Source organism: Drosophila obscura, unplaced genomic scaffold, assembly GCF_018151105.1.
Source record: "Drosophila obscura isolate BZ-5 IFL unplaced genomic scaffold, ASM1815110v1 contig_187, whole genome shotgun sequence".
Taxonomy (NCBI): Eukaryota; Metazoa; Arthropoda; class Insecta; order Diptera; family Drosophilidae; genus Drosophila; species Drosophila obscura.
Window position 1 is genome coordinate 994,451 of NW_024542775.1, and position 20,010 is coordinate 1,014,460.

At 42.1% G+C, this 20,010-nt stretch overlaps 3 protein-coding genes across 5 annotated transcripts; 2 read left to right on the top strand and 1 right to left on the bottom strand.

The window, feature by feature from the left end:
- The first annotated feature begins 154 nt into the window (after positions 1-154).
- Positions 155-4,762, top strand: LOC111070844 (homeobox protein onecut). 2 transcript variants are annotated; one of them, XM_022361811.2, is made up of 4 exons: positions 155-548; positions 1,362-4,095; positions 4,174-4,340; positions 4,403-4,762. In XM_022361811.2, exons 2-4 carry the CDS (start codon positions 1,440-1,442, stop codon positions 4,760-4,762), a joined length of 3,183 nt encoding a protein of 1,060 aa, XP_022217503.2. In that variant the 5' UTR covers positions 155-548; positions 1,362-1,439. The 2 variants fall into 2 exon arrangements, with proteins under 2 accessions (XP_022217503.2, XP_022217502.2); XM_022361810.2 differs by having other exon boundaries at positions 542-631.
- Positions 4,763-9,842: 5,080 nt separating this feature from the next.
- On the bottom strand, positions 9,843-11,150 carry LOC111070838. The gene is made up of 3 exons (XM_022361799.2): positions 11,061-11,150; positions 10,777-10,997; positions 9,843-10,712 (listed from the first exon to the last, which is right to left on the bottom strand). Exons 1-3 carry the CDS (start codon positions 11,069-11,071, stop codon positions 10,543-10,545), a joined length of 402 nt encoding a protein of 133 aa, XP_022217491.2. The 5' UTR covers positions 11,072-11,150; the 3' UTR covers positions 9,843-10,542.
- A 988-nt stretch (positions 11,151-12,138) lies between these two features.
- LOC111070800 (protein BCL9 homolog) lies at positions 12,139-19,748 on the top strand. Of its 2 annotated transcripts, none has more exons than XM_022361734.2 (7): positions 12,139-12,167; positions 12,797-12,970; positions 13,027-13,392; positions 13,447-13,668; positions 14,138-16,252; positions 17,470-17,666; positions 17,731-19,748. In XM_022361734.2, the coding sequence occupies exons 2-7, from the start codon at positions 12,808-12,810 to the stop codon at positions 19,318-19,320; spliced, it is 4,653 nt and encodes a 1,550-aa protein (XP_022217426.2). In that variant the 5' UTR covers positions 12,139-12,167; positions 12,797-12,807; the 3' UTR covers positions 19,321-19,748. The 2 variants fall into 2 exon arrangements, with proteins under 2 accessions (XP_022217426.2, XP_022217425.2); XM_022361733.2 differs by lacking the exon at positions 12,139-12,167 and adding an exon at positions 12,174-12,293.
- Positions 19,749-20,010: the final 262 nt, after the last annotated feature.

The window sequence follows — 20,010 nt, forward strand, 5'->3', positions numbered from 1 at the left end:
ATGCGCATGCTCAAGCATTCAAATCCGTATCCGTGTGTATGTTGTGTCCGCCTTCGGGCAACGGCAACGGCAACGGCAACGGCATCGGCATCGGCAACGCAACCCTTATCGCGAGGGGTGGCGTGTTGTGGCTGCTCAGTAGCCGAAACTTCATGGAACGCGGCGGTCGTCACATAACAAAGTTTCACAAAATAACACCCACATGTGTGTGCATGTACATGTACACTCATGCATACACGCGTACACCTACATGCGTAGAGAATTTTCCAACTGAAGGTTTCGCTATAAGAAATGCTCTAATTATAATTCTCCATCGATTCGAAATCAGGAATCGCAGTTAGGCCCAGTTTATCAAATTAACAAAAAGCAATCGGAATTAAATTGCAGCTTTTCTGTTGTGTAAAAAGTCCAGAAAAGAGAACTATACTATCCGGAAACATTTGTGTACCTGTGTACGTTTTAAAAATGTATCGAGTTGCACAAAGTGGGGCGAAGCTCGCCTCGCGGCTCTCGTGATGATGTAGTTTTCGAGTCAGCATCCATTTAAGGTAAATGTTATCAACAATATAAAATCAGGGAGAGCGAACAAAAGTTGAGACTGGTTAACTGAACAGATAAAACACATCAAAAGGTGAAAATAAAATTTATTTCTAAAGTGCAAGCAACCCCAACCCCCTCTACGACCCTATACCAGTAAATGTACATACATATGTATGTATTTACAAATGTATGTATGTATGTGTGTGCGTAAGCATGTATGTACAGCGTGTAGCTAGGTCGGAGCAACCCTTAAGGGATGGATGGATGGATGGCAACGTCAAAAGCGACAAAAACAATGAAGAAACGGAACGGAACGGAACCCATGGCTAACAAAAATACAAGAAATAAATACAGACCCAGACCCCCCAGCATATCACACACACCGAACGCACACACACTCAGAGTAAACTTAAAAGCTATGCGTAAAAATATTTATTTGCATATAGGTACATAATATGTTCATTTGTTTCCATATATGTACATATATACATACGTCCGTATGTAAATGCACCCATACTGCATGCGACTATACACATAAGTGTGTATGTTTGTATGTACATATGTACACATGTTTGTACTATGTAGAAGGGAAAATTTAAGTAATACCTGCAACGCATATCTTTATTAGTCATACTTAAGTGCATCCACCTTAGGGAAGGCAGAACTATTCTTCTAAGATGAACTCGCCTTACAGTTACATAATTTACCAAGAGCTCAACTGAAGTCGTTTCCGGTTCTGTTTCCTTTAGATACAATACAGTACTCATGCAGTGCATGCAATTCTCTTCATCAGTTTGACGTCGTTTATTCGTTTATTGCAGTTAAACTTTGATGATAACTGAAGTGGAATCTCCAACCATTTGCTATTGACAACTGTGGCCCGAGAAGCTTTTTAAGGAATGGAATCAATTAACGAAATCATTGATTCCCAGACATTTAGCCAGGAACTGGTGGACGAGGCCAATGAGTTCATTACCGTTGGACACCAGAACCAGCACCAAGAGGCCGACTCCGAGTCCGAGTCACACAGTCTACATGGTGTCAGCAATGAGACCCTTGCCATGACCATGCAGTCAATGATGTCCTCGGCGGACGGCGCTGGCGAGGAGGAGCCCAGTTCTGTTGTGATGGTCATTGATGAAATCGGGCACAGCAGTGTGCAGACAGCGTATCAGATTGTGCCTCACCAGCTACAGATACAGGGTAGGAACTTGCCACTTCCATTGTCGTTGCTCCAACACCAGCACCCGCATCAGCACCAGCACCAGCACCAGGGCCACCACCAGGCCCAGCACCAGCACCAGCAGCGACAGGAGCGGATGATCGCCAGTAGCCCAGTGGACTTTGTTGGCTCGGATATTAGCTTGGACGGACTGACAGTGAACTCGGTGCTGTCCCAAGGGGTATCTGTCAAGCAGGAGCACAAGCTTCTTATAGTGCGTCGAGATCACGGTTTCAGCCAGGTTAGGAATGCGCCTCAAGCCAGCAAACGCCATAATATGGATGGAGACGTTTCGAACGTCGGTGTTGGAATAATGGATGAGCTTTCGTCAGACGGCTTAGCCTGCGAGGAGGAAGAAGTCACACTGAACCAACATCACCAACATCAACAGCTACTAGAACAGCAGCATCAGTACGGTCATTTAACGCACCATCAAACTCATGGCCAAGTACATCAAAATCTGCACCATCGATCAGCCCAGCTGGGACTAGGACACAATGGAAGCGTTCACAGCGAGGTTTTATCGGTCATTGTACAGTCGCACGAAGACGACAAGGATGTGGATGGGGATGCGGAAGAAGACGACGACGACGATCGAGACTCCGGTGGACGCGGTCAATTACTCAGTCCTGTATTGGAGCACAGCTCATATCAAACGTTAACATCGGTCAATGATCGCATATCACCGCCCGGTTTTAGTCCAACCTCGTACGCCACTCTGACACCCATCCAACCACTTCCGCCCATATCGACGATGTCCGAAAAGTTCGCCTACTCAGGCCACATCTCCGGAGGGGGAGCAGGAGGAGGAGGTGGAGGAGGGGGAGGAGGGGGAGGAGGGGGAGGAGTAGCAGAAGGCACAACCAACTCATCCGGCAGCGGTGCAGAGACCGGTACTGTCAGTAGTGGTAATGTCAGCTCTTCTGGTTGCAGCAACAACGATTGCAGCTCATTCTCAAGCCTCCCCATGCCGATGGGCAGTGGCCACCTTGGGCTGAGTGGATTATCTGGAGTACAGTCGCCGTATTCCTCCTACGATAAGTTGCCCTCGATGATTTCTCCGCCCCCACACAATTACTCCGGTTCTCCATCCCACGGGCTCACGGGCATGGTAGTCTCGTGCGACCTGCATACGCACAGTTCCTCAGTGTCAGTGCCTTCCCCAGTAACTGGTGGATGTGTGACTCTTTCCCCGCATTCGGATTCCCCTCAGTTGCAGATAGGAGTCAACGTCAACGGCCAAAAGAGAGACGCAGTGACTACCCACGGACATAGCCATGGACATGGACATGGACATGGACAAGGACACGGTCATGGTCACGGACACGGACTCCAGCTGGTACCCGTAACTCTGCAGAAGCAGGTGATATGCCTCTCTCCGACCGGTGTTATAGGGGACAGTGTGGTTGTGAGTGATTATGAGTCATCCTATAGCGGGCATCACCATGACCATGAGCTGATAATGGCCACGTCCTCGTCGACAAGTTCCACGGCCGGACTTCAGCATAGTCCAACACTCAGTCCCCACTCAGTTTCCGCCGGCTCAGTTGTTTCCATGTCCCTACACTCGCCCACATCGGTCGTCACCTTGCCTAACATAAATGGCTCGATACAAAGTCTCACAGCCGACATGCCTGTTGTTGTCTCTCTAACTCCTACACCTCCACCTGGGACGGATGATGGGGCTGCAGGCATGAGAATGAGCGACGATCCAAGTCAACGACATCAACATCAACACTTCCTACACAAAAGCCAAGATATTAGTGGCGATCAGTGCAACCCTCACGCACAGGCCAACACAAGCCATCAACAGGCCCAGTCTCATCAGAATGGTTACCAGAACGTGCAACAGCAGCAGCTGTCAAAATCAAATTCCCCAAAATCCAACCCAGGCACTAGTGGAGGCGGAAGCCGAACCAGCAGTGCAAGTGATATGGAAGAGATTAACACAAAAGAGCTGGCTCAACGTATCTCGGCTGAACTGAAGAGATACAGCATTCCACAGGCAATCTTCGCACAGCGCGTCCTTTGCCGCTCCCAGGGAACACTATCTGATCTGTTGCGCAACCCAAAGCCATGGTCAAAGCTAAAGTCCGGACGAGAAACGTTCCGCAGGATGTTCAAATGGCTGCAGGAGCCAGAGTTCCAACGTATGTCCGCTTTGCGGATGGCTGCTGCCCAAATACCACAACGTACACCGATTTCAGTGGCCATGGCATCGGTATCGGTATCGACAGGGCCAGGGGCAGGGGCAGGGGCGGCAACTTCGACCATAACGGCTACAGACTCGTCACCGTCACCGGCTATAGCCATGCCCACGATGACGGCAAACGGTGAGTGCACTTATGGTTTTTTACTCAAATGTGCATACACGTGGATTTCTATCATTTCTGTCATTTTGATTTTTGCAGCTTTGCTCAGTGGATCTTCGTCCGCCTCTTCTTCGAGCGGTTCCGTTGCCAGTATTGTCAATTGTCGTCGCAAGGAGGAACCGCAGATCGAGCAAATGCCGCAGCCAAAGAAGCCTCGTCTGGTTTTTACCGACCTTCAGCGACGCACTCTTCAAGCAATTTTTAAAGTGAGCTTCCAATTCCAATATTGCTTCTTAAAAATAAGTTATTAAATGAACAACAAATTTAGGAAACCAAGAGGCCTTCAAAGGAGATGCAAGTAACGATTGCTCGGCAGCTGGGCCTGGAGCCCACCACCGTGGGTAATTTCTTTATGAACGCTCGTCGTCGATCCATGGACAAGTGGCGCGATGACGATACCAAGAATGCAATGCATTCGATGCAGAACCGTCAGCAACAACAGGATCACAACCAAAATCCAAGCAATAATTTATCACATGCAAGCTACGCAAATATCCATACGACAGCGATGTCGCCCATTGGGGCCTTTGATGACGAGGCTGATATGGAATTGGAGCTGGAAAGTCACGACTTTGACTTAGTTGACGAACATGGGGATAACAGTGACGATCAGGGCGATATGTTGTGACAGCATAGCCGATGCAGGCAACAATCAGACAACAAGAACAAGCCGAATGGGGTGGAGGCCAAGCTATCTGAAATTCGTACCCGCACCCGCACCCGGACACACCACACAAGTACCCACAGACACATGCGCTCCGATATAGAGATTTACTCTTCTGCATCTACATCTACATCTGCATCTGAATCTGAATCTGCTTCCCAAAGGACAGTGAGAGTCCAAAGCAATAAAATTCCACGCAAGGTGGAGGTTGAAGATACTCTATTAACAGACGATGATTGTGATGGTGATCGTGATGGAGATGGAGAGGGTTATGTAGATAGTTTGGCCGAGATTAAGGACGCGGATGAAAATTGGGCCCCAAGCTCAAGTAATGGGCTGCAACAGCATCAAACCAACATCTGTATTGATGATTTAGGCATTTCTGATTACCTGGATGACCTGAAAGTCATGATAGTCTGCTAAGGATTTCAAACTCACGTTCAAAAAGTTGTTTCCATTGTAAAAAAACGTGCAAACCCAAAGGTGTAAAAAGATTAAGCAGTATACATAGATGAAAAATCCAGTAACACTTATCACATAGCACAATTCAAATGAATTATCCTTTCAAGAGAAATTTATCTACAATAGTATTTTTGTAACATACATACACATACACACATGTATTGTGTATTGTGTGTTTGTGTTGTGTTTTGTTCGAGTGTCAGTGCATGTACATATGTATGTATGTTGAGAGGCCAAGTTTAGGTCCCTATTTGGCCTTAGGCAGAGGTAGAGTAGAGGTAGTGGGACAAGGATTCCCAAAACTTAATTATTACCGATACAAAAGTCTAAAAATGTAACTGTATCTAGTCAAATTTATAAGATAAACAACACACTACATTATATACATACATAGAACTTAGAAAGGTGCAAATAATTTATCGCAACAAGTAATGCAAAATGCTAAATGAAAAATCCATATTAAGTTGAGTTACGTTACTGAGTTACTGAGCAAATAATGAGGTGTAAATAAGCAAAATACTTACAAACATATATTTATGCCCTGCCCTTATTCGATCGCTTGTTCGAACGAATAAATCGAATGCAGATGCATATGCAATGCTACTATTTATTTCAAGAATAGACAACCAAAAAGCTCACACCAAATAATTTAGTAAACTCGTATTACATAACTACCCTACATATATATGTATGTATGTATGTATAGTATATGCTTTATGTATACAATCATAAAGTTTAAATAATACTCAACTGCAATTGCAACTGCAGCTGTAACAAGCACTTTTTTGTATCTGTATGCTAATTGAAAGGAAGGGCAAGGTGAAGGGCAATGATGCAATAATGCAATAAGATGAATATGTATGTATGCTAGTCAATTTAGTTTAAATAAAATTTTTGCAATGGCAAAGGGTGGGTTAAGGGTTAAGAGCACTCGTATAGTGTGCATCCACATCTACTCGTACGTATAGACATAGACCGATTCATAAATTAAGTGTCTGTAAAAATCAAGTAAATGCAATAATAAATTAAAGGCAACCAACCGTAACTATGTAAGTACCTATGTATGTATCTATGCCTTATATATATGTATGTATACAATTTAAAAAGCAACAACAAATTATAGCCATCCAGTTTTTTTTTCGTTTTTTCTGCACCAATTTCAAATTTTATAATCCATTTTGATTGCTTATTTCATAATGTGCTTTGGCACTTTTAGAGAACGTCGTTATGAATTACAAATGTTTTTGTTACACTTTCAGTTAAACTAAAATCAAATAAATATATAGAGAACATGCTAAGCAGAAGTCAAGCAGAATGTACATATGCATATGTGTTAAATCTGAACCTAACCCGCGATGATGTTTTATTTAGTGTTCAACATTTAAGTTACTATTAACACAAAGGACAACAATCTGTGGCATTCACAATTTTACGCGGAATCGTATAGCATTACCTAGTTTGCCGAATTATTAAAGCCAGAATGAACAAATCGCTCACTCATTTTCTCTCTCTAGCTCACATCAACTCTTCCTCGGCAGGCACAATTTCAAAGATACGATAAAACTAAAACGCAGTATCGTAGAGAATGCCCATATCCACCAGATTGCCAAATCTGATCTGATCGGATCATAATTATAGCCAGAATGAAGAAATTAATTTTCTGTTGCTTCCCCTGCCCCCTCCTGCCAACAACAACGCAACTCATTTTCCTTCTCGCTCGCACACTCTGCCGCGTTCAGTGCACGAGCAACCCCAAGCGGAGGAGATGTAGAATCTATCTGGAACATGTACAATCTACATGTTAGATGTAGAATATACATTGTATATGTAGATGTAGATATCATATGTAGCAAAAAAATGTAAAATGTAAAATTTTTTTTTTTTCTAAAATTCTTAAAAATTATAAGTTCAAAAATGTACATATATACTGACTGAGTACGGGTATAAGTAGAGTCGCGTCCCCAGAAGCGACTCACAAGTTCCTTCTCGTTTCAATTCTAAGAATCAAAAATACTGTGAAAGGTAAACAAAATTTCCTGTCAACGTATTAGCTTTTGTAAATATTTGCGCTGCAGCTTCTGAGTAAAAATTATAAAAGGCCCAAAACGTTGCTGGCACGCAACGTTCCAAAAGGTAAACTGTGATTTTCAGAGGGTTGGTCAACCAATTTAAGCTCAGCCGTTTATCCATTGATTTGTATGAGCAATACCTTAAACGAAGCCTAGTAACTGCACCTATACACAAAAAATAAAAAGACACAGTAGGTATATCATTTTTTTCGACTTTTCCTGAGTTATTAATATAAAAACTTAAAAAAAAAATACCACACAAAAATGATAAATTTTAAATTTTAAATATCTTTATCCAAGAGGGTAAACTTTTTTATGTGAAACGAGAAGGAACGTGTGAGTCGCTTCTGGGGACGCGACTATACTTATACCCGTACTCAGTCAGTATATACATTTTTGAGCTTATGATTTTTTAGAATCTTTAAATAAAAAAAAACATTTTAAATTTTACATTTTTTTGCTTCATCTGTTATCTACATCTACATATACAATGTACAGCCTTCGTATATTCTTGATCAATTTCAATAGCCGAGTCGATATAGCCATGTCTGTCTGCCCATCTGTCCGTCCGTCCGTCTGTCCCTCTTGATGAGCGCTTTATATCTACATTTATCAGCTTTATAGAACGGCAAAGTTCGTGACAACCCGATGTAAGATATCTAATTTATATGAAAATACATCTACCTCTGAAAAAAAGCATACAAAATATTTTTTAATTCTTTAAAAAAAGTTCTGCCATAGAAAAAACGAGAAGAAACGTGTGAGTCGCTTCTGGGACGCGACTCTCCTTATACCCGTACTCAGTCAATATATACATTTTTGAGCTTATGATTTTGTAGAATTTTAGAATTAAAAAAAAAAATTTACATATTCCTTTTTTTGCTACATCTGTTATCTACATCTACATCTAAAATGTATATTTTACATCTAATATGTAGATTATAGATGTACCATTTATATTCTACATCTCCTCCGCTAGGGGTTGCTGGCGCACTGAACGAGGCAGAGTGTGCGAGCGAGAAAGAGAATCAGTAGCGTCAGCAGCGCTGGAGAAGGAGGGGGAACCAACTGAAAATGAATTTCTTCATTCTGGCTATAATTATAATGCTATAATGAAATACATTTGTAGCAGTGTGATATCACATAAGTCTGGAAACCAAATTTGGTTGCCCTAGCTCTTATAGTCTCTGAGATTTAGGCGCTCAACAAGACGGACGGACGGACAGACAGGCATGGCTATATCGACTCGCCTATTGATGATGATCAAGAAGATATATACTTTATAGGGTCGGAAACACATCCACTCTTACCACAAATCTAATATACCCCTTAACTCTTTTTTGAGTACGGGTATAATTAGTTTGGTTCGAAGCGGAAAAATGGTATCGAGTAGTGTGATCTTATTGACTCCCGTCTATGTATGCCAGCATGTCTTGATGTGGAGGAGAACGTGCCATTTCCATTTAACGAAATGGGAGTAGTGGAACGTTTTGGCTAAATCTCGACATATCTTTTGCAGGTACAATTCTTAATCATCTTTGTGTACACGCTGCAGATCCAGTTCCAGCCCAATTGCAACTTCCCCAAGTCCATTGCCGCCCTTGTGACATTCAACGCTGGGCTCTTCACCTACATGTTCAGCTCGTTCTATGTGCACAACTATAAAAAGGAGGCGGCTGCCCAGGCCAAGCTGACGGCGAAGAAGGAGTAGATAGCACGAAGCTTCTCCAATCTGTATATTTACATTTATCATTTATGGTCCTCTCCCCTACCCTACCCTATCCTCCTCCCACTTCCCACTTGCCCCTTTTCCACTTTCGAATCGATGCTCCCTCCTAGTTATACATAGGTCAAGATGGATATTATACAGTCTCTGTAGTCTTTAGTTTGTAGCTTGTTTCGATAGTTTGAGGAAAACGGCACATTTAATATTCCCTCCTCCGAAAGGCAGGAGTACGCGTCCAGAATACAGGGAAATAAAATAAAATAAAATAAGATATTCCGTTTAATATTACTAGCTAGCTGGGACTCTCAGCCCTAAACAAATAATTTTATCCGATAGATAATACATTTTCTACAATATTGGCAAGTTTTCAGAAGTCCTTTTTATTGGATTATTTACATATTAAGGTTCAAACAAAAACAACATAAAACGAAAGTGACGTCGTTTTTGTGGCGCTGCCAGACTCGTGCAATTGTTAAATTTGTTGTTCCAAGCTGCTTTAAAACATTAATAATGATTTGATCCTAGATTGACATGTTTTTAACTTATTAATGCATACGTTTTGTGTTTTATTAGATTTATCCCGGTTCTGATACCTATTATTGGTACCCATAAGCTGTACAATTTCGTTAATATTTAAAACAAAAATGTCAAGTCCATAATGCCCATTTGCCCAAGGTATGCAGATTGTTGCTCATTCCGTGCCAAAGATGTAAAACAATGCTGTTACTTCAATTCCCCATCTTGCTGAAAATTTTCCCATACAAATCAAATGCATCTTACGGGATGACGCAACAATAAATCTTTATTCCAAATAAAACCCGTAATTTTAAATAATAATCATTTTTAAATTTCGACGATAATAATTTGTATCAGACTCGCCGTATTTTTCACGTTATTTTCAGTTCATACCAAGCCAATTAATTGAAAAAGTACACCAAACCATACGCTTCATCCTTGTTTATGGGCACCAGACGAACGTAGCTTACTCTTTGGGGGTGCAAAAGCCACACTTTAGGCACACGAACGGCTTGTGGAGATGTTTGCAAGTTGTCTCGTGAAGGTCTTGTTTTTGTTTGATTGTTTCACATTTTCCACAGTACTGGCACTGATTGGAGCCCTGTTGCACATGGCGAAACCCTGGCTCTGGCTCTTCAAATCCAGACGGGATTTGAAAATGTCTCTTCATATTTTTCCCCTCTCTGACCTTCTCCTGACGGTGGCCATCAAAATTGCGTGTGTATGAAAGGGAGTCAGTGACTCTGATAAGTTGGTGGTGGTGGCTCTAGAGATTTCGCAGTTGTTTGATAATGCTGTGGAGGAGCAGCCGCCGCCATCGCCGGATGTAAGGTTGGGCTTGGGAAGAATTTTCCGAAAACGCATCCCTACAAGCTTCGGTACAGCATCATACGTCTGTCTAGGATCATCATGCAATTGGAGAAGAAATTGAGCCCGCTCTTCCCTTGTATTGAGGGGGAAAGACGTTGATGCTATTGGGATTGGGATCGTTGTCGTCGTCGTTGATTGAATTTCCTGAAACTTCTCAACCGGAGGTGTAAGGAGCGGCATCTGATAGTATTCGGTGGGAACGATTGGTTTTCTTGGACAAAATCGATGGAAAATGGTGTTTGTGGGGGCATTGGTCTTGTTAGTTGGTGTTCTGATTTAGAATGGAGAGAAAATATTGATTAATATTAATAAAACGAATGTTGAATGTAGCATACCATTATTAAAAGTGACTGCGGCGGCTGTTGGGGTTGGAATTGCTTCGGGGTCGTCGTCGTATGCTGGATAAAATATTGGATTTTTATCTGGATCACCTTGATTAGATGCATTCTGGTTTTGGGACGACGATGACACAAACACACCCTGGGTCGGCAAGCGGCCGTTTGAAAACAACCTGACAATGTCATCAACCTCGTATCCCTCGAGATCTAGTTTAAAACTGAAAAGGATAAATTTTCTTATTTGACACATGGAAAAATTAATTTAAATTTTTTAAACAAACCGTTTTGCCATTTTCACCAAATCAACTTGTACTCGTATTGTAATTGTTTATGTTGTCAACACTGTCACTTTAAAATTTTTTAAATTTTTTTTTAAACTTTTTTTATTTGCTGTTAATGTTGTCCTTTTGTTTGTTGGTTAACCAATTTTTGTCACTTACTTAAGTTTATACATGTATGTATTTGATATACAATAATAAACATTATCTCTTTGTACCCAAAAAATACTTTTCGGTATAAAATCCGTTACAAAAGTAACGCGTTTTCAACTTTCAGCCAATCAAATCGTTCGAAATTTTCTGTAAGCATTTGGGGTGGTTTTCTGGGCAAAGTCCAAAAAAATGCTCGCGCGACCATGAAACCAGAAAATAGTGCCGAATATTCTTCTTCACAAGTCCGCTGAGAATCAAAAAAATTTCAATTGATAATGTTTTAAATCATAACATAAATCATAACAATAACGATGAAGAAGATTCAACTGTTTTCAACTTTCAGCCAATCAAATCGTTCAAAATTTTCTGTAAGCATTTGGGGCGCGAGATTCATTGTTGCTACGCGTTTCCGTAAGATGCATGTTACTCACACCACGAAAATGAGGGGCGAGTCACCACGAAAACGTTCTCTTCACCTCTGAAAAGAGAGAAAATTTGGAAAACCCACCACGAATTGAGAGCGAAAAATGTCAGTATTTTTTGTGCGCTAAATGAGTTTGGTGGTCATTTTCAAATGTATATATTTGGAAAAATAAATAGTTCACTTGATTTGTTTTGTCGAGTGTGACTGGAACCTCAGAAACCTCAGAAGCCGAGAAGAAAAATAGCTTAACCCCGCTCTATTTAATCAGGTTAGTAACCAGTAAATATCAACAACAAAAATAATTAATAATTATTTGAGCCCGATACTAGTTTTATTTCCTCGGTATATTTTGCCGTCTTAATTAATATAAGGGTCACACCATTTGTCGACCCTGGACAACCCTGCCAACCTGTCTAAAAAATACCGTTTTCATCGGTATATTTACGGTATATTTTGAAAATGAAAAGGAATATTTTAGTATATTTATGAGGGTCAGATGGGTATATTTGATCGATAAAGCCGCGGGCACACTGGTGGGCAATATTAAGAGAAACAATAATAATGCACATTTGGATATTTTTACTAAGAATTCGGATAACCAACTAAGCAATAGCGCGCGAAAAGGGCTGAGAATTAATGCCTGTTACCATATGTAAATGGTCCGTTCAATTCATACGCTGAGTCCTAAAATTATACATTTTCTCTGGCTGTTCTGGTGAATTTTTGTACAAGTGTAATAGTATTAGTCCAGTCCATGCCTCTGTATACCGAAAATCGTGAAACTTGGGGCATATGTACATGCGTAGGCATGATATGATCCTTAGAATGAATACATTTATGAATAAATAGATTGTTGAGTGGCGAAAAGATATATTGAAAAATATAATATCAATTAGAGTAGTCAGGAATTAGTCGTTGCCTAAAATAAGTGAGTGGAGTGTATTGAAGTGTATGGTAATGCAATAATGCGGCAGTGTGCGTAAAGTGACATACATATGTGCTCTGCTCTCTACGGTTGGGTTTCGTTTCTGTTTGCCTAGAATTTTAATTGCAATAAATCAAAAGTTATATGTACATCTTAGTAGCTGGAGCATGGACTAAGTAATTAAGCAAATTGTTAGCACTGGCCAGAAAAAAACGCCTTCGTCTTCGTTCCATGTAGACTTATGTAGAATGCTGTCGACAACAATGCCACTTAGCCCTGCTCAAGCACAGACACAAGCAAACGTTGATGCTTCAACAAGTGCATCGTCGGTTGGGATCGGGATCGGGATCGGGATTGGATGCGCCAGTGGCAACTCTCCCAAAAGTGAACCATTTGCTACTCTATCGCCCGGTAAGGGTCCAGCACACGTTTTTCTTGATTCTTTATATAATTGCTAATCGTTGCAGATCAAACAAAAGCAATGTCAGACGATGCGAGCGAGAATAATGGAGTACCAAAGAGTGGGAAAGATGGCATCGGCACAAGTGGAAATGGGAGTGGAGGGGGTAACGGTAACTCTGGAACGGCTAACGCCGATGGACAACAATCGTCTTCTGCAGTTGGCGCTGTCAGCACACCAATGCTGAGGCAGAACTCCTCGAGCAGCATCAACTCGTGTCTGGTGGCCTCTCCAAACAATACCAGTGAACACTCCAATAGCAGTAATGTATCTGCGGTAGCTGCCCTTGCACAAATGGGTGATAGCGATCTTGTCCAGCAGCAGGATGAGCATTCGAAGAAGAAAAAGACAATTGTCAAGGATGAAGATGCGGGTAAATTTATTTATCTTTTTATTTTTCAACTATTTTTAATTACGGTTCCAACAGAAAAAGCTTCCAATAAAGCTAAGTGCTTAGGTTCTGGAGCTGGCTCAGGATCGGGATCGTTATCCGCTGCTTCCGTTGCGATCAAAGAGGAACCCGCCGACGTTTTAACTAGCTTGGTGAATGTGAAGAAAGAAGAGAACCACTCACCAAACATGTCACCTGTCGGTTTTGGTTCAATTGGAGGCCCATCTGGGAATGCACAGGAGAGTGCAGTAGCGACTGGTACGTTCAAAAGACATGCATGATGCCATAGAAAACCCGCTCCGAAAATAAGTTTCTGTGCTTGTATCGCCAACTTACCGACTGGACTCATAAACCGTTAACCTACTATCTGGACCTCGTAGACTTTATTTCGTGGGTAATACGGGAGCAGAAAGTTGATTTCCTCTCTTGCTCGACGATGTGAGTCTATCTGTCCGCACTTTCTGTCTGAAAACCCTTCTCGGGTACCTCAGGCAGTATTTATAAATGGTCCGGAAAATAGGAAGATACATAAGTCTGACAAAAAGCAAGATTAAATAAGAACGATCCGAAAATATCTACTTTTTTAACACAGTTATTTAATTAAGCCTAAATTATAGCTGGCCATTATGTCATATATAGGAGCGGCCGATCTGGGAGGTTATCTTTAGAATTACCTATTTAGATTTTTATACCTATTGATACAAAATATTTTCCTTATCCAATTTAGTTAAAATGGAACTCAATGTCGGAAGCAGCAGCTCCGAAAAAACGACCTCGGCGTTGAGCACTGACGAATTGGGAGGCATGGGAGGTGTTGGCTGCAATCAACTAAGCTCCGATTTAATGAACGAAACTTCCAACACTACGCCCGGCTCCAGCGGAGTGGCTTTAAACATAAGTGCTCCACATGCCAATGCCACTTCAGGAGGACCAGGATGTGGCGTTGGAGTTGGAATGGGAAATTTAATGACAGGCAATGGAGGTACCTCTATCGGCGTGGGAGTGGGAAATTGCTTGGATTACATGCAACAGCAGAATCACATATTTGTATTTTCCACTCAGCTTGCAAACAAAGGAGCTGAATCGGTTTTAAGTGGTCAATTCCAAACTATCATTGCTTACCACTGCACTCAGCCAGCGACAAAAAGTTTTCTGGAGGACTTTTTTATGAAAAATCCGATGAAAATGAACAAATTGCAACGGCAGAGCTCATTAGGAATGCCTTGGATGGGTATTGTACCCGGAATCACTGCAACGGGTCCCAATCTTGTATCAAAGTTATCCCAGCAGTCGACGCCACAATCAAAGTCGTCGGGCAGTCTTCAAAAGTCGCAACCGCAGTTCAATCAAGCTGATAACAGTAAACGTAATTCTATGAATGCTCCTGGCAGTACTTTTGCTGATCAGCCAGATAACCTTAATGAGAACGATCTAATGTGCTGGGAGACCGGAGTGGGAGCGGTTGCGGGAGGAACCGGAAGCGGCTCTGGATCCAACGCTCGAAATAACATCGAAAGCTGCAACGGACCCAATGAGTCACAAGCAATAAAACTCTTGGAAGCTGCGGGCGTTGACTTGGGTCAGGGAAAGTCTAACGACTTGAACCTCAGCCACGAGAACAACATTATTTCGCTTCAAGGGGTTAAAGTGCCAGACGAGAACCTTACTCCTCAGCAGCGCCAGCATCGGGAAGAGCAGCTTGCCAAGATCAAGAAAATGAATCAATTTCTCTTTCCAGAGAACGATAATGGCAGTGGAGCAAATCAAATAATGGGAAATCAGTTGTCGAAGTTGCCAACCGACATGATGATGAGCATTCCTGGTGGAGGCAGTGCAGGAGCCGGGTCCCCTATTGTAAATCCGCAAATGCGTCATATGCACTTGCCAGGAAATATGAAGCCTGAACATATAACGGGCTCAGGACTGTCAGAAGATGTACTGCTGGCTGGAGATGCAATGTCCGAAATGGGAACTGCAATGTGCAATAGTGGTCAAAAAAATAGCCTGCAGTGCGGGCCAGCACCGGGAGCGACACCTGTGACTGGAGCAGGATCAATAAACGTTAACATGCAATGCCCAAACTCTGGAGCCCCAAACGGCAATTTGATTGCAAATTCATCAGATTTGCTGGGAAACCAGTTTGGAAACCCGAACTGTGGCATAGGCATCATAGGAAACGGGCCAGATATGTCTAAAGGAATGCCAAATCAACTGCAGGATGGGTTATCTCAGGCGCCTCAAGCGGGAATGGCCCAAATGGAGTGGTCAAAAATTCAACAGCAATTTTTCGAAGAGCGCTTGAAAGGAGGAAAAGCCAGACCAGGGGCAGGACCTTCAGGACCGCCAGTGGCACAACCACATCAGCAGTCTGCCGGCAGCAATCAGGTGCGAAACTCTCTCCAAGGACCTCCGCCGCCATATCATTCTACTCAGCGGTCGGCTTCCGTTCCGATTGCCACTCAATCTCCAAATCCATCGAGTCCAAACAACCTATCCCTGCCTTCTCCACGAACCACTGGTGCTGCTTTGGGATTACCAGCCAATTCACCCAGCATGGATGGTCCGGGATCAGTACCGGTATCGACCACTGCAGCAGCAGCGGTGGCAGCTGCGGCGGTAGCCACGTCGCAAGCAAACACAATGGCGGTGCACTCAGGTTCGAAGAACTGTTTTCAGACGGACGCGGCCTCGCCATCAAATCAAAACTCGAATCCCAATCGAAATCGAAGTAGCGGTACATCAGGAGTGCTAAATCATCATCTAAACAGTAATCCGAGCACGCCACTATCTCACCTATCCCCGAAGGAACTGGAGTCGTTTAACCAACCCAATTCCAATTCTGGTAATACAAAATAGTTATGCATACGATATTTCTTATTTGCCGAATACTTTTTGAATTCCATCATAAAAAAACGTTACCATTATACTCGTACTCGAAGAGTTAAGGAATATATTAGATTTGTGCTAAAGTAGATGTGTGCAACGTAGAGAAGAAATCATTTCCGACCCCATAAAGTATATATATTCTTGATCAGTATCAATAGCCGAGTCGATATAGCCATGTCTGTCCCGATGATCGCCCAGTTCTCAGAGACTAAAAGCTAGAGCAACCAAATTTTGGTTTCCAGACTCATGTAATATCCTATTGCTACAACTGTATTTAAAAATTTCGCCCCGGCCCCTTCCTCTTTCACAAAGGATGAAAATCTGTGGTAGCCACAATTTTGAAGGCACGAGAAAAAGGAAAACAGAATCATAGAGAATGAACATACCTATCCGATTGCCGAATCTGGTACAAATCGGATCATTATTATAGACATAATGGACATAAAAATTCAGTAAAAATTCTCCCCCCCCCCCACCTTCCTAGGCGCTGCTGATGCTACTTATTCTCTTTCTCGCTGGCACACACTCTGTGCAGTGCGCGACCTTTGCGAAGAAGTTTTGTCATCTACATTGTAGATTTAGGTTACAGATGTAGCTAAAAAATGTAAAATTTTTTTAAAATTCTTCATATGGGCATATCCCCAAATGGTCTACTTTTCGTACGTTCGCTACCGCATGTTTTTTGCAATTATTATTAAAACTAAAACTCGATGAGCCCCATCATTTTGCACTAAGCATAGAGCTAACAAACAGATATTTAAACGCAAAAATAGCTGTAAAAGATTCTGTTTTCTATCTTTTTTTTTGTATTAAAAGGTTTGTTCCCATATAACATAATTTCACATATTTATATATTGACTGAGTACGGGTATAAAAGTAGAGTCTCGGCCACAGCGGCGGTACAAAGATGCAATGTTCTCCTAAGCATAACTTTTTGCTCAGATGTTTATGACATATAGAACAAAGACATATGTAATTCGACCTCATAAGATCAAATTCTTGATTAAGAACACAAGCCGATCCGTTTTCTTTAATTAATAGGAATAGACTGATTCGAAAAACCGTGTCAAAAAAAAAAAAATTTTAGTGTAAAATAGAATTATAAGCTTTGACTATTGATGCTACCCTTTTTGCAATTTTTTTTAACACACTTCTCCAACAATCTGTTTCCAGGAGACAATATGAAAAATAGACGACCAAGCCCACATCGTCCACGTTCTCCAGGAAACTGTCTTATAGAGGCAAATATGGAAACCCGATTTGCAGCTTCTAGTCCTGGCGTGAATTTTAATCCACATCCACATATGCAAAGCAATACAAATACAGCATTGAATGCCTATAAAGTATCCTCTTCAAATATTGCCATGGAGGTAATTTCCCTCTTGGTGAATTTTATCTGACTCAATTTTAAAGTATTTTTGTATTTTATTTTAGCGACAAAATTCTGGACCTGGTGGTCAGGTGCAATTTAATCGGCGTTCCGATAATATTCCACTGAATCCAAACAGTGGTAATCGCCCGCCCCCAAATAAAATGGCTCAGAACTTTGATCCAATATCTTCATTGGCACAGATGTCCCAGCAGCTTACCAGCTGTGTTTCCAGCATGGGAAGTCCTGCCGGTGCTGGTGGGATGAATATGATGGGTGGAGCCGGACCAGGTTCAGGACCGGTTGATATGAACATAGAGCATGGAATTGGAATGATGTCCGGCATAGATCCAACTGGCATGGATGCCATGAATGCCCAAAACAGTTGTCACCCCATGAATCCCTTGATGAATCCGATGGGTCAGCGTATGCTGAATCCCAAAATGTGCATTCCAGGTGCTCCTCCTGGATTTAACCCTAATTCTCCCAACGGTGTTATACGGGAAGGTTTAGGGCCTGGCCCTGGCACGGGACCAATCCCGTCACAAGGTAATGCACCGAATTTCCATGGCATTCTACCACCAGGCGCGCGCTTAATGGGTCGAATGCCTGTCAATTTTGGATCGAACTTTAACCCAAATATACAGGTAAAAGCCAGTACACCGAATACTATACAGTACATGCCAGTTCGACCACAGAACGCAAACAATAACAATAATAATGGAGTCGGCAATATACGAATGCCACCTAGCCTGGAGTTTTTGCAGAGATACGCAAACCCGCAATTGTCTGCAGGTGGCAATGGGCCACCAACAATCTGTCCTCCACTCGGAAGTGATGGTGGAATGATGGTTGGTCCAGGAGCAGGACCAATGCTTATGAACACCTCCTCCGAACAACAGCAGCTGCAGCAACAGAATAAGATGGCCAATAATCCAGGCAATCCTGGAAACGGCATGGGCTTTTTCCAAAATTGTAATCAACTAAGTGTCATGGATGACGAGGGAACTCTGGCAGGTCATGATATGGGAATGGGCATTGGACAACAGTCGATGATACGCGGTATGCGCCCACATGGGATGCGCCAACACGGAATGGGTCCACGTTTACAAGCACCCGTCGGCAACTTGATCAATAGACAGCAGATTCAGTTCGCACACACACCAGATGGGCAGCTTGATTGCGGTGGCGACCCCACTGCTATTTTTAATAACGCACCATGTAATAGTTCTGGACCCGGTCCCGGTCCTGGCATGTTTTCAGCATCACAACAATCCAATCAGACAAAACCTCAACACTTAAAGTCGATGCCTAGTGGGATGTGCCAAAATCCAACGGGTGTCGGTGTTGGCCCTGCAGCGGGACAAGGACAAATACAGGCACAGATGCAGGGGCAGTCTGTAATCGGGCCCAGCAACAATAACATAATGTCTGCAGCCGGTAATAGCACAGCCAATGGCGCGACTAGCGTTAATTTCGTTGGTCCCTCTTCAAACGATCTAAAGTATGCACAGCAATATCACAGCTTCCAGCAACAGCTTTACGCAACCAATACACGGAGTCAGCAACAACAGCAGATGCAGCAGCAGCAAGGCAACATGATAGCGATGCCACCTAACTTGTCACCCAATCCGGCATTCTTTGTGAATAAGTAAGAGCTTGCAACTGCTACGAAACTGCAGTCCTTGCCATGATTCAAATACTAGTCTCCATTATCAAGCATCCATCTCTAAATAAGGTTTTCATTAAGCTTATTATCGTAGATGTTTTAGATGGGGAGAAACAATTGAAACACTCTATCAAAAAGAGATCCATCCCATCCGTATATTGTGCATGTATTTTACGAACTCCGTAAGAATCGACTTGCGATTGTGTATAAATGATTGGCTATCGGTCTAGCAGTTAATTAAATGCAGCTGTCTTTGTATTTTCATTTGAAAGCTGCTCTCTGTGTTAAATGCAATTAAGAAAATCTATGTAAAAATTTAATATAAAAAATTACTCTCAACTCTATTATATCCAATTTTAAGATGACTGTAAATTCTTCCATTAAAAAGATAATTAACACAACTAAACTTGTCCAACAAATTGTGTCTGTAAATTTTATTTTGAAAATTGCCATGATAGTAGAATGGAAATAATATTTCTACCAAATATTTTTTGTATTTCAATGCTGGTTGAACGTGAGAATTACCCCCACCCCTGCTCGGCTAAAATCATACCCGATTATATCAAGAGAATAATCATAAATTACACTACCCGACACGATTTTTCCTCAAGGAACAAAACGAACTTTTTCTTAAAGATTTGGGGCTTAGAAATGGTTTGATGATATTTTTTTTTTC